Raw genomic sequence first — 13098 nt, forward strand, 5'->3', positions numbered from 1 at the left:
CCACAGTATACAATCAGTTGTTTATGGTTACATAATATAGTTGTGCATTCATCATCACAATCAATTTTTTAACATTTTCTGTACCACACACAAAAAAGATAATAAAAATTAAAGTAATAACACAAATATCCCATACACCCCTATCCTTCCCTGTTACTCATTTACTTTTTGTCCTCATTTTTCTACTCATCTGCCCATACACTGAATAAAGGGAATGGGAGCCACAAGGTTTTCACAACCAAACCCATTCTTAATGTCAGAAAATCTTTCTCAAATTTGAAATTCCCTGGTTATGCTGGTGTAACAAATGTCAAATTGAGCCATTTTAAAAGTTTCATTAATTATATTTCAGTTAGAAATTTTGACCCTTAATTTGGTTACCATCTCCCCACTGCCAGTGTTTTGTTTTATTCCCTTCGGTGAACTTTTATTATATCTTCATCTATATGAAGTCTTCACTGGGCCTTAAACACCTAAACCCTCTGCGATCTAGGAATCAGAGCTTTTGAGCCACCCAGATTACCACAGTGCCTTAACCAAAGAGATTGCCTCTTCATAATTGATCCAAGAGATTTTATATGAATAAGTTTTCTCCCACTATAGTAGTATCATCTTGTAAAAACCATTTTGGGATCTGCTGATGAATGTTTTATGGTTTGTTATCACTAGCTCCTGGGAAATTTAATTTAGCCATTGAAATGTTAATATGGTTACCTCAGAAGAGAAGTGGTTCTTTGATTGTTTTCTTTGTTGTTCAGCTTGTGGGAACCCCATATTATATGTCTCCAGAGCTTTGCCAAGGAGTAAAATACAATTTCAAGTCTGATATCTGGGCAGTAGGCTGCGTGATTTTTGAACTGCTTACGCTAAAGAGGACATTTGATGCTACAGTAAGTTGGTGTGTTATCCCCATGTTGTCCTTGCAAACGGTACAGTTTGGTTGAGAGAATCAACTTCATTTATCCCTGAGCTGCTTTTATCTTGAAAGAAATCAACTTGTATGCAAAAATAACAACCTGTAATCAGGCACTGGATTAGTAGTAGTATATGTTTAAAGTGCTTTGGACCAGACTTCTCTCCAACTTGGATTCCCCGTGGAAATGATCATAATCAAGTAGTTTAAGCTCTGTTTTTGAATTTGTTGACAATAGTTTTAAAATTGGCTCTAGGGTCAACTATGTGATACTGCAGTTTGGGTAAACTGTTTCATTTCTTATGCTTCAGCTATATTATTTTTTAAAAAGCTAAGGCAAATTATATATTACCCCTTGAAGTGTTTTGATCTTTTTATGGAAAAGTATTTACACTATCTCTTATTAAAGACCATCATTGTTTTATGGACAACGGATACCTATAAGTCTTTTTTCTTTTGTTTTTTGAAAAATAAACCCTGGTGTAAGGCAGTATTCCTCAAACTTTAAGGTGCACGGGAAATCACAGATTCGGTTTGGGTAGGTGTGGGATGAGGCCTGATAATTCTGCATTTCTAACAAGCCCCCAGGTGATGCTGCTACTCCTTGACCACACTTTGAGTAGCAAAAGTGGATTCACATCCAGGTGCCTCTGCAAACCAGGTGTGAGAACTTAGGCAAATCACTTCATCTCTTTGATCCTCTATTTAACTGTCTCTAAAATGGAAATGATCTAGTCCCCCACAAAGATTCTCTGATAATGTATATGAAAAATGCACATGTAAGATAGTGCGTATTTATTGGTCTTTCATGTAACCTCTATATTTTTCTAAATCCTGAAGTTTATTCTGGTATATCACCTAATTCTCCTGTGTAATATAGAGGAAGGAAAATGAGTTTTGGAATCAGATAGACTGAGGTTGCAAGCATGGCTCCAATTTTTACCATCTGTGCAGTCTTGAGCAAGTTACTTTATGTCTCTAAGCCCCATTTTTCTCATTTACAAATTGGTGATGATGATAACCTCCTGCATGGTGTTTGCAAGGATTAAAAAAGGTCGTGTATTTAACAAGCCTGCCTCGTACATAGTGGGCTCTCAATTAAGGTGGTATTGGTGGTGGTATTGTATTATCATTATCTTTATTATTATTCACAGCCTTGTCTGTTACCACAGAGTATAGCCTGTAGACCCATTGTTAGGATAAATAACTTAGGCAAATTAGAAGGTAAGGGCAGTACTTGAAGCGGAGAATCATGACTAATCTTGCCTTCCCTTTTCTTGGGGTACAGTTGAAGGGTCATATTATAATGTATCCTGAGCAGTATTATTGCCATTGGCCACACAGTCATAATTTTAATCTACACATTGGCCATTTGGCGTAATTCTGACAGCAGCAGTGCCTGCCTAACCATTTCTTGTTGATTCATACCAGTAGTCATAAAAGAAGTCAGACCTAATGCAGAACTATTGCCACTTCTTTAAATAATGGTCCCAGGCATCTCAGAGCCCCTACAAAGATTTTAGCATCATCTTTATAGAACCAGGAACAATGCAGTCATCATTTTCTTGTAGAATCCGCTCAACTTGTGTGTGAAGATTGTGCAAGGAATCCGGGCCATGGAAGTGGATTCTAGCCAGTATTCTTTGGAACTGATCCAAATGGTCCATGCATGTCTTGACCAGGTAGGTGTTACTTATATATTGATTTCAGTTTAGTGTTCTCTCTTGCAGACTTAGTGTTTGGAGTATGGCATGGATGAACCTGCACAAAACCATATCCAGTTTCCCAGGATAGGATGTTTTTGTGTACCCAGGAAAATGGGCATTGGGAATTCATGATAGTTATATGCTTCAGACAGCTAATTCTTAACCTTATTCTGCTTTGTAAGTATTAATTTGTGGAATGTTTCTGCAATCTCAATTGTGCTCCAGTTTTTATGATCAAGATTAATTTTTGTGAATTGATTTTATAAAATTGTGCTCAGAGATAATTTAGAGTTCCTAGTATGCAACATGTATATGGTTCTAATATCTCACAGTTGCCTTGCTCTGTAACTCTAGGTCAGTATTCACAAGATGGTCCGTGAACCACAAGCATCAGAATCACCAGGGTGGTGGTGGGGGGAAATGTAAATGTTAAAAATTCAAATTCCTGGGCCCTATCCCAGACCAACTAGATCAGAATCTCGATGAATGGAGCCCAGAAATCTCCATTTGAAGCAGATGCCCCAGTTGACTCTTATGTGCTGAGTATATTGAAGTCTGAGAGCCACTGTCCTAACTGAACAAGTGAGGAAGGTAAATTGGAAACATCTTCATTCGTGTACAATTGTTGATGATAATGAGATAATTAACATGGAATGTGACAAAAGAAATAAAGGATAATATACAGTGGTCTTTGACTAATTAACTTTCAGCCTTTTAAGGGGAAATAAAATGCCTCTTTAGATCCCATAGTGCCAATTCCCCTTAAATGAAAACTAACCCCCTTTTTACTTTTTAGGATCCTGAGCAGAGACCCACTGCAGATGAACTTCTAGATCGCCCTCTTCTTAAGAAACATAGGAGGTAAAATACAAAGAAATCAACTCCCTTATCTTTCCATAGATAGTGGACTGTTAGAGGCCTGAGCAGAATACCGGGGGAGAGGGTATTTTTCCCTAACATGGCCACTCCAGTACTGTTTTCCACCAACATCTCTACTCTCAACACTTGAGGGTAGCTCCTGACTTTGACCTCCTTAGCCTGTGCTATTTTGTTCTAAATTGTACTAACAAGCCCCAAGAACTGCTCACTCTCTACATCTGTGAGTTTTAATCTAGAGTTGAGACGTGAGAAGGTAGTAATTAAGTGAATGGGCTGTGGACTCAGATATCCTTAGGTTTGTATCTAAGATCTGTTGTTATCTTGGGTAAGTTATTTAACATCTCTAATTCCTTAGTTTTTTCCTCTATAAAATGAGGTAAAGATAAAGTTTAAAGGAGGTAATGCATGTAAAATACTCAGCTCAGGGTTGCTCAACAATTCTTGAATAGTAGTGTGAATTTGGACTAGGCCTTCATTTTTTAGTGCATTTGTTTTGATGGTAGGTTTGAGTTGAAGGAGTCTTCTTCAGATACCTTTTGCCCATTTCCTATGGTCAGACTTGGTTGATTCTTGACAGGTTGTTTCCAGGTTATTTCTTGTCAGAGATCTCCAGAGGTAGGACGGATGTCCTTTATACTCATTTCTTAGAGGAGGCTTCAAACCCTCACCTAAAGGAAGAAGTCTTCTTTATTCTTCTCAAATTTTCTAGTCTATATTTCATCCTCTTATTCTATTTTTGCCTTACTACCTTTCTTCTTCCCCTACCAATTCTGTTTTTATATCCTCCAAATATTCAGACATTTACTATGCTCTTTTTCAGATCTTGCCCTTAGATACATTAAGTATATACCCAATTCTATAATCTTTGCCATTTGGTCAGTACCTTTGTTTTGTCATATTTAATTTTTTCTGGCTCTCCTCCAGTTGGTCTTTAGCCAGTATTTTAGTGCCTAGATTTATGTATAATACTCCAAGTATAGTACCTTGACACTTTTCAGTTTAGTGTTCTCCCTTCCAGTCTTAGTGTTTGGAGTATGGCATGGATGAACCCGCGCAAAACCACAACCAGTTTCCCTGGGTAGGATGTTTTTGTGTACCCAAGAGAATAGGCAGGATGAGACCCCTGGGCTAGAACATGAGGGGTAAGTAGAGGGAAGGAAGACTACAAAGGCAGGGACTGAATCTTGAGTGCCAGGCTAAGGAATTGGTTCTTAATTCAAAAGATAGTAAAGAGCTATTGGAAGTTTATGAGAGGGCAGTTCATGTGATCAGAGATGTGCTAATGAAGAGTTGTTTAGCAGTACTAAAATCAGTGTTAAATCAGTATAGGATGAGTAAAGTGGATAGGACTTTGGTTAAGTGAGACTGATTAGGAGTGCCGCAACAGTGCAGGTGGAAAGTAAAGCTGCCCAGAACTAAAGTGATGAGATGCAATATAGGAACCAATTGTTTTGCTCATATATCTTTGCTTTTCTCTTGGTAGGGAGATGGAGGAAAGAGTCACACTACTTAATGCACCTACAAAGAGACCAAGGTAAAGCTCAAGAAACTCTTGAAAATTAATTTATCTTAAATTACCAGTGGCGGGGGGGGGGGGTTCTTTCCTGGGTCTATGCATTATGTGATCCCAATAGCCTTTGTCATCCTTTCTGAAAGGAACATCTGCTTAAACATCAGCTAGTCATTTCTGGGGAGAAGAAAACTATATTTTCACCCTCATTCTAAAGTGAACATCATTACCACAATACATTTTGAAAAGTGTTAAGGACCATACTGGAATCTGATGTAGCTGAGCTGCGATGAAATCCTGAGGCAGGAATTGAAAGCTTGCTGTGATACAGAGTTGAAATAAGTTGTCGAGGAAGAACATACTTTCGCCTACCAAAATTGGCAGTTTTTTTTTTCAGGGAACAGACTGGAAGCACTTTTCTTTGATAGGATTTTTATGTTAAACATGTCTTTGTTTTGGGGATGTTGGCAGGTCAAGCACTGTGACTGAAACACCCATTGCTGTGGTAACATCACGAACCAGTGAAGTCTATGTTTGGGGAGGTGGAAAATCCACTCCCCAGAGACTGGATGTCATCAAGAGTGGTTGTAGTGCCCGGCAGGTGTGTGCAGGGAATACTCACTTCGCTGTGGTCACAGTGGAGAAGGAACTGTACACCTGGGTGGTAAGTGAGAGCTAAGTACTTTGGACCAGTATGATAAGCTTTAATTGTTTACTGGGCCCAGGATGTTTAAGCACTTTTTTAGCTGGACATGTGCTGTGGGAGTGGCAGCATGGCGTGATGGATTGTAAACTCTTATGAGAGCAGGGATTTGTCTATTTGGTTCACTGATACATCCCCAGTGCCTGGTAAATATTAGGGTCCCTGAAAATACTTTTTGTATGAATGAAAGAAAAAGAGAGAGATTGATTTATTTTGGACTCAGGAGACTGGACTTTCCCCTTTACAATTGGGTGATCTCAGACAAGACATTTAACTACTCTGTTATGTTACCATAAGGGTCAGAGCAACTTGTATCTGAGAACTAGCTTTGAAGCAGATCAAGCACCATACTATGTCAGGAAAATTCTGAGACTTCCACCAGTGATTGAAGATGGCTAATTATATATCTTGAGTAGATTTTCCTTTAAAAAAGTGTTTATATATTGATTGATAGAGGTTTTTCTCATTGCAAAAGTTTCATATTTATTATAAAAAAGAAAAATGTAGAAAGTACAGAAAAACGCAAAGTAGAGAATTAAAATCACTTGTAATAACACCACACAGCCATAACTACTATAACATGCTCACAGTCTTTTTCTGTATGTGTATGTGACAAAAATGGGATGTATTATATTGTGCATACTGTTCTCTGGTCTTTTTTTTTTTTTTTTCACTTACTGTTAATCTCTGTATATTTTTGCAATTAAATATTCTTCTAAATTAACATCTGTCAGGGGTCCACAAGACCGCCACCAGGTTCCATGAATTGTTAGTAGGACTCATAGGGCTCAGCATATAGTCATACTCATGACTAGATTTATTACAGTGAAAGGATATAAAGCAAAATTAGCAAAAGGAAAAGGCACCATGGGGGAAGTCCAGAGGAAACCAGGCTCAATCTTCTAGGAGTCTTCTCCCCAGTGGAAAGCACAGGTTGTGCTTAATTCCTTCAGCAATGTGTTATGACGATATATGTGAAATGTTTTATAACACAGAAGCTCATGAGAGACTCAATGCCCAGAGTTTTTATTGGGGGCTGGTTATGTAGGCACTCTCTGCCTATCAAGTACCAAAATTTCAAACTCCCAGAAGGAGAACATGTGTTCAGTGTAAGCGATAATATTTGTACAGTTTAGGTACTGTGAGCCACTGTTACAGGGAATGGTGGGAACTTCCCAAAATCTTTATTTCCGGATGCCAGCTGAGGACCACGCCTTTCTAAGGATAGCAGTCTCTGACTGCTATATGAGCTCTTTCCTCCTTAACATCATTAGGCTTTCCTTTTAAAAGAGCTCTACTGATTCTCTAACAAGCTTTCTCTAATCTCTATAACTTTTGTAAACCTAGTCCATTCACTACAAACCTCTTATCCTCCCCTTACCTCTTCCTTTACTCTTAGTAATTTGTGTCATCTCCTTCCTTACCTTAAAATGGGCATCACTGAAATGAACTACCTCCATGTTGTTCTATTAAGTCTGTATATCCACTCCCATCTTTTCTTCCTTTTTCCCTTTCAGGTACTAAATCCCCTGCACCCCAAGGCCTTCTTAGAGATCTCACTTCATCAATTATACACTTACCCTCTATACTCTGTCTTTATCTCTTTCTTTCTCCTAGCTCCTTCCCATTTGCATTTAAACCTTTTCAGTCCTCTCACTTCTTAAAGAAATCTTCCTTGACCCCATGTTCCCTTTGTTCCCCTCTAGATTTCATTCTATTTCTCACCTTCTTGAACAAATTGCCTGTTTGCTGTCTATTTCCCTGTTCATCTACAGTGAAGCTTCCATCCCTACCACTCAGTTGAAACTGTTCTTGATGAAATGACCTATAAATTGCCAAATAAAACAGATACTTTTGAGTTCTTACCTTGCTTGACCTTTCGGCAGCATTTGACGGAGTTGGCTATTCCCTCCTTGAAGCTTTGGCTTCTCTTGGCTTCCATGAAAGTGTGTTCTCTTGGGTTACCTCTTGTCTCTTTGGCTGTGCTCTTTTAGACTCATTTCGGGCTGCTTTTCATTTATCTGACCTTGTCTTAGGCCTTCTGTTCTTTTCACTCTTCTTACTCACAATGAAGGAGCTCATTTTTTTTGGATTTGGTTTCAGACACCTTCTCCATGAAGGCAGGAATTTTGTTTTGTTTGTTGCTTTATCCCCGGTGTGTATAGAGTAGACACTCAGTGAGTGAGTGAATGAGTGAATGATTCCCTCTGTTGGAGAGTGTCAACTTGCTGTTATTTCCTAAAAACCTACCCCTTAAAAAACTAGCCCCTGCAGAGGGGCTACCAGAAATGGAGTGAAATTGGTGCCTTAAAAAACATTTACATAAGGCGCTTATAGTTAAGTCATTGAATGGAAAGAATTACTTATCTCTAAAAACTGTTGAGAAGTCATTTAGGACTATTCTCAGTACTGTATAGCAGCTTCTTTGATGTGGCCAGATCCTTTATAACTGCTCCATTTTCAGGGAAACTGTGACCAAGATTTGTAAAACTTCCAATAAGGAATTCCAAGAGGCCATATACTCAAAACTGTCATCTAAAAACAATTTTCCACCGTCACTCACAGTTAAATACATAGTTCATCTTAGACTTGAAGGAGAAAGACAGAATTGGGAATGTATCTTTTTAAGGCCTGATGACCATCTTCACCAGTTGGCAAGGGTTTTATATTACCTACCTTTAAAAGGTTTAATCCTCTTACCATTTTTTTTCTAATTTCTAAATTTCTAGTTGACTTTTTCTCTATTGATTTTCTTCATAAGAAGTTATCTTCAGATGAGTTTTCAGAATGAAAAACTGAAGTAAATTTTCACAAGACCTCTTTATTTCACAGAACATGCAAGGAGGTACTAAACTCCATGGTCAGCTTGGCCATGGAGATAAAGCCTCCTATCGACAGCCGAAGCATGTGGAAAAGTTGCAAGGCAGAGCTATCCGGCAGGTGTCATGTGGTGATGATTTCACTGTCTGTGTAACAGGTAAGCCATCATCAGAAAGCATTTAGGTACATTTAATGTAGGTACATGTAATGTGGAGTATTGTGCTGTATTAGTTAGGGTTCTCTAGGGAAACAGAATCAACAAGAGATGTCTATAAATACAAGATTTATAAAAGTGGCTCACGCAACTGTGGTTATGCATGAGTCCAAATTCCGTGGGGCAGGCAGCAGACTGGCAACTTCAGTGAAGATGTTCAGTGAACTCCTCAGGCAGCTAAGTATTCCAGGTTTTCACTTTCAAATTCTTCCTTCCATCTGACACCAGTACTCAATTTTGCCAAATTCTCTGCCACTTTAAAACAAGGATTGCCTTTCTTCCAGTTGGCAATGACACACTCATCATTTCTGCTCAAGGCCTCATCAGAAGTATCTTTAGAGTCCGTATTTCCACGGTCTCTTCAAAGCAATTTAGGCCTTTTCTATCATGCTCCTGACAGTTCTTCCAGAATTTTCCCCTTTATCCATTTAAAAAGCCATTCCAACATGTTTGGTATTTGCAAACTCAGCAGCACCCCACTCTCGGTACCAAAATCTGTTCAGGTTTGCTAATGCTGCCCTTTTGCAAAACAGAAATGGATTGGCTTTTATAAAGGGGGTTTATTTGGTTACAAAGTTACAGTCTTAAGGCCATAAAGTGTCCAAGGTAAGGCATCAGCAATAGGTACCTTTGCTAAAGGATGGCCAATGGCGTCCAGAAACCTCTGTTAGCTGAGAAGGCATGTGGCTGGCATCTGCTTGCTCCTAGATTGTGTTTCAGCTCCTCTCTCAGCTCCTGTGCTTTCTTCAGTGTCCCTCGTTGCTACAGCAAGCTTGCTTCTTCTGTCTGAGTTTATATAGTGCTCTAGTAAACTAATCAAGGCCCACGCTGAATGGGCTGAGCCACACCTCCATGGAAATTATCTAATCAGAGTTATCACCTGCAGTTGGGTGGGGTGCATCTCCATGGAAACAACCTAATCCAAACATTCCAACTTAATCAACACTAATACATCTGCCCCCACAAGATTGTATCAAAGATAATGGCATTTTGAGGGACATAATACATTCAAACTGGCACATGTGCTTACTGCTGTGCAGTTTTAATTTGGATTTTAAAACAAAAGAGCATTCAAAGAAACAAAAGACATTTAGCAAATATACACATTAATAACAATATGCCCAATCTGCTATACTATTAGAGGGTGAAGAGCAAAGAGAAGGCAGGTTGATAACAGAGAAGAGGTGGGATCAGGAGAAATGTGTTAGGTATGTCCCGGTTTGGGAACTAATCAGGAAAAAAAAAGAATCACACCACCTAGTCAGACTGGATAATACTAAATTAGGAATCAAGAGTTGAGATCTACTTAGGGTCTTAAGAGTCTTTACTCGCTTTATGATTCCTTGGTACTTTTCTTTTTATAAAAAATAGAGAAGCCCCCAGTAAAATGTTAAGCCTTTTAAGCATGATAAAGACTATCACTTTTTATCAAAGCTATTATTATAATAGTACATGTGACCCCCTAGTAGACTTGCAGTGTATCCTTTGGACTTATCTGATACAGTCATTTCATGTGAGATCGTTGGCTTGGGTAGCCCTCCTTCCAGCCCTGCCCAGCTTTCTGATTGGAAAAAGTCACTCCTTTGATGAGTTCTGTTTCCTTCCTTTTGCAGATGAGGGTCAGCTCTATGCCTTTGGATCAGATTATTATGGCTGCATGGGGGTGGACAAGGTTGCTGGCTCTGAAGTGCTAGAACCCATGCAACTTAACTTCTTCCTCAACAACCCAGTGGAGCAGGTCTCCTGTGGAGATAATCACGTGGTAGTTTTGACACGAAACAAGGAAGTCTATTCCTGGGGCTGTGGTGAATATGGTAGGTGTAGTCTTTTCTCTGTCCACTTATTCCCAGGTGCACAACCTGACTTCAAGCCTGTATGTACCTAAAACGTCATACAGCCTCTATTTGAGGGAATCTTATAAAACATTGTCCTTAGGAAGGAAACCTTTATTATAGTAATTTTCTTTCTTGTGTGTGTCTCAGGACGACTGGGTTTGGATTCAGAAGAGGATTATTATACACCACAAAAGGTAAAATCAGAAGCAGTTCTTCCTAAAGCCTGTCTAGGTCACACAGTCTCCAGTAATATGTTCTCTTGCCCTGACTCCTTATATCAAGGTATTTCTTTCTGAAGTATTCCCTGTCTGGGAGACTGACAATTGGAGATTCCTGATTTAGCCCTCTGTGGTTGTCATTTGATTACATCAGAAAGCTGAGAAAGAGGATATAGTCGCTGTGGACACTGTGGACACATAAGAGTTAAAGCCAGTATATACAGTGAAATAGTTGCATATATCTAAATATACCCTGGAAATGTCCTTCAGAAGATACTGGAAAGCAGTATAGTATCTCTTAATCCAACAATAACCGTTTTCCCCTCCTATTTCTTCATTTGAATGCCAGATGAAGTAATTGTATATGTTTAGGGGTCATGTATAAAACATAATAACTAATTACTTTACTGCAAGAGCTGACACTGGGAGAGCTCAGGAACTAGAACCAGCAGAGCAGCATCACATCTACTATCTTACACCTACTCTAGGGCACAGGCTCACTGACTAGAAGATTGAGTGTAATGTCTATACCATTTACTCTTAACAATTTTTATTTCCATTTAAAAAAGTTAAATTTCATATTTATGAAGACCATTCTTAGTGAGATTCAAGACTGTTCCTCTTCTCCCAGAAAGGCTGTGGTAGAACCTTTGGGGTTTGAGGTTTCAGGTTTCACACACATCTATCTTTGCCTTCTCTATCTCTTCTCATTATTCTCCAGCTCTTCCTAGTTAACTGTTTGGGAAGTGAACATTTGGAAGTCCTACTCCATCACCTCACTTATAAAATGACCAGAGTAGGACCCCATAGCTTCTTCTGTAACTGTCAGGGCACCTTCTCCCTCGGAGGACAAAATCAGCAATGGATTGAACCTTCTTTCTGCACTTTTTCAGAGAAGTCTCCTGAAGTAGATTATTAATAAAACAAATGTTGACAGAGCTCTCTGTTTAATCAATTTGGAACTGCCTTCTTTGATTTTATATTTTAAAACTTGAGCTCCTTGTTGAAAGCAGTAGCCTCTAAGCTGCTGGGCAGATGTGGAGAGTATAGAGCAACCTTTACTTCCCTATAGTCTTTCTGAATGTAGCATATCACTTATGAAAGAATCTGAGGGTTTTTTTTTTTCCCTACTACAAGTTATATATTTGGAGATTTTCTTTTTTTTTTTTTTTTTTTTTTTTCCTTGCAGGTGGATGTTCCCAAGGCCTTGATTATTGTCTCAGTTCAGTGTGGCTGTGATGGGACATTTCTGCTGACCCAGTCAGGCAAAGTGCTGGCCTGTGGACTCAATGAGTTTAACAAACTGGGCCTGAATCAGTGCATGTCTGGAATCATCAACCATGAAGTGAGTTTCCCCTTTGGTGTCCTAATCACATTGCCAGAACTTCTCTAGGTTGGAATTTCTTTCGGAATGTTACTGTTGGTTAGTTTAGTGATCATGGAATTTGAATTAAGAATCAAGTGATGACGTCTTAGGTTTTAATGTATTGGAATAGCTAGAATTAAATACCTGAAACTACCAAACTCCAACCCAGCAGTCTGGACTCCTGAAGACAATTATATAATAATGTAGATTACAAGGGGTGACAGCGTGATTGTGAAGACCTTGTGGATCACACCCCCTTTATCTAGTGTATGGATGAGCAGAAAAATGGGGATAAAAGCTAAAGGACAAATGGGGTGGGATGGGGGGGATGATTTGGGTGTTCTTTTTTCACTTTTATTTTTTTATTCTTGTTCTGGTTCTTTCTGATGTAAGGAAAATGTTCAGAGATTGTGGTGATGAATGCATAACTATGTTATCATACTGTGGACAGGAGATTGTATACCATGGATGATTGTATGGTGTGTGAATGTATTTCAATAAAACTGAATTTAATAAAAAAAAAAGGAGTCAAGTGATGAGCTCACAGATATTATGTCCAGCAAAAAAACCAGCCTCAAAGTAGTATATACTGTGTGATTCCATTTATATGAAGTTTGAGAACAGGCAAAATTAAACTGTAATGGCAGAGGTCAAAATAGTGGTTACCTCTGGGAGGAGGGGTATGAGTATTAACTGAGAAGGGGTAGGGAGGATCCCTCTAGGGTGATGAGTGTGGTCCATAGCTTGATCTGGGTGGTGGTTTTTTAAGTATATACATAACAAAAATTTATCAAGCTGTACAGTACTTCACAGTGTGTTAGCTATATCTCAATAAATAAATTGGTTACAAAGAATAAAATGATAGAATTTAGTTCTACCTTATCATTGAAATAGGTACAAGAAAATTAACATTATGTAAAGGAACATATTTCCA

The 13098-nt window shown here is 38.7% G+C and overlaps 1 protein-coding gene across 3 annotated transcripts in view; it reads left to right on the forward strand.

Annotated features, from left to right (window-relative positions):
• Nucleotides 1-13098, forward strand: part of NEK9 (NIMA related kinase 9) — a 45677-nt gene that overhangs the window by 8739 nt on the left and 23840 nt on the right. For 2 of the 3 annotated variants that reach the window (XM_037832268.1, XM_037832270.1), the window contains 9 exons: nt 759-890; nt 2485-2595; nt 3416-3480; nt 4982-5032; nt 5480-5672; nt 8544-8688; nt 10359-10559; nt 10728-10774; nt 11988-12143. In XM_037832268.1, coding sequence (XP_037688196.1) covers nt 759-890; nt 2485-2595; nt 3416-3480; nt 4982-5032; nt 5480-5672; nt 8544-8688; nt 10359-10559; nt 10728-10774; nt 11988-12143 — 1101 coding nt within the window. The remainder of the gene's footprint in view (nt 1-758; nt 891-2484; nt 2596-3415; nt 3481-4981; nt 5033-5479; nt 5673-8543; nt 8689-10358; nt 10560-10727; nt 10775-11987; nt 12144-13098) is intronic. The other variant, XM_037832269.1, reaches the window with a different exon arrangement.

The sequence above is a fragment of the Choloepus didactylus genome, chromosome 4, assembly GCF_015220235.1.
Source record: "Choloepus didactylus isolate mChoDid1 chromosome 4, mChoDid1.pri, whole genome shotgun sequence".
Classification (NCBI taxonomy): Eukaryota; Metazoa; Chordata; class Mammalia; order Pilosa; family Megalonychidae; genus Choloepus; species Choloepus didactylus.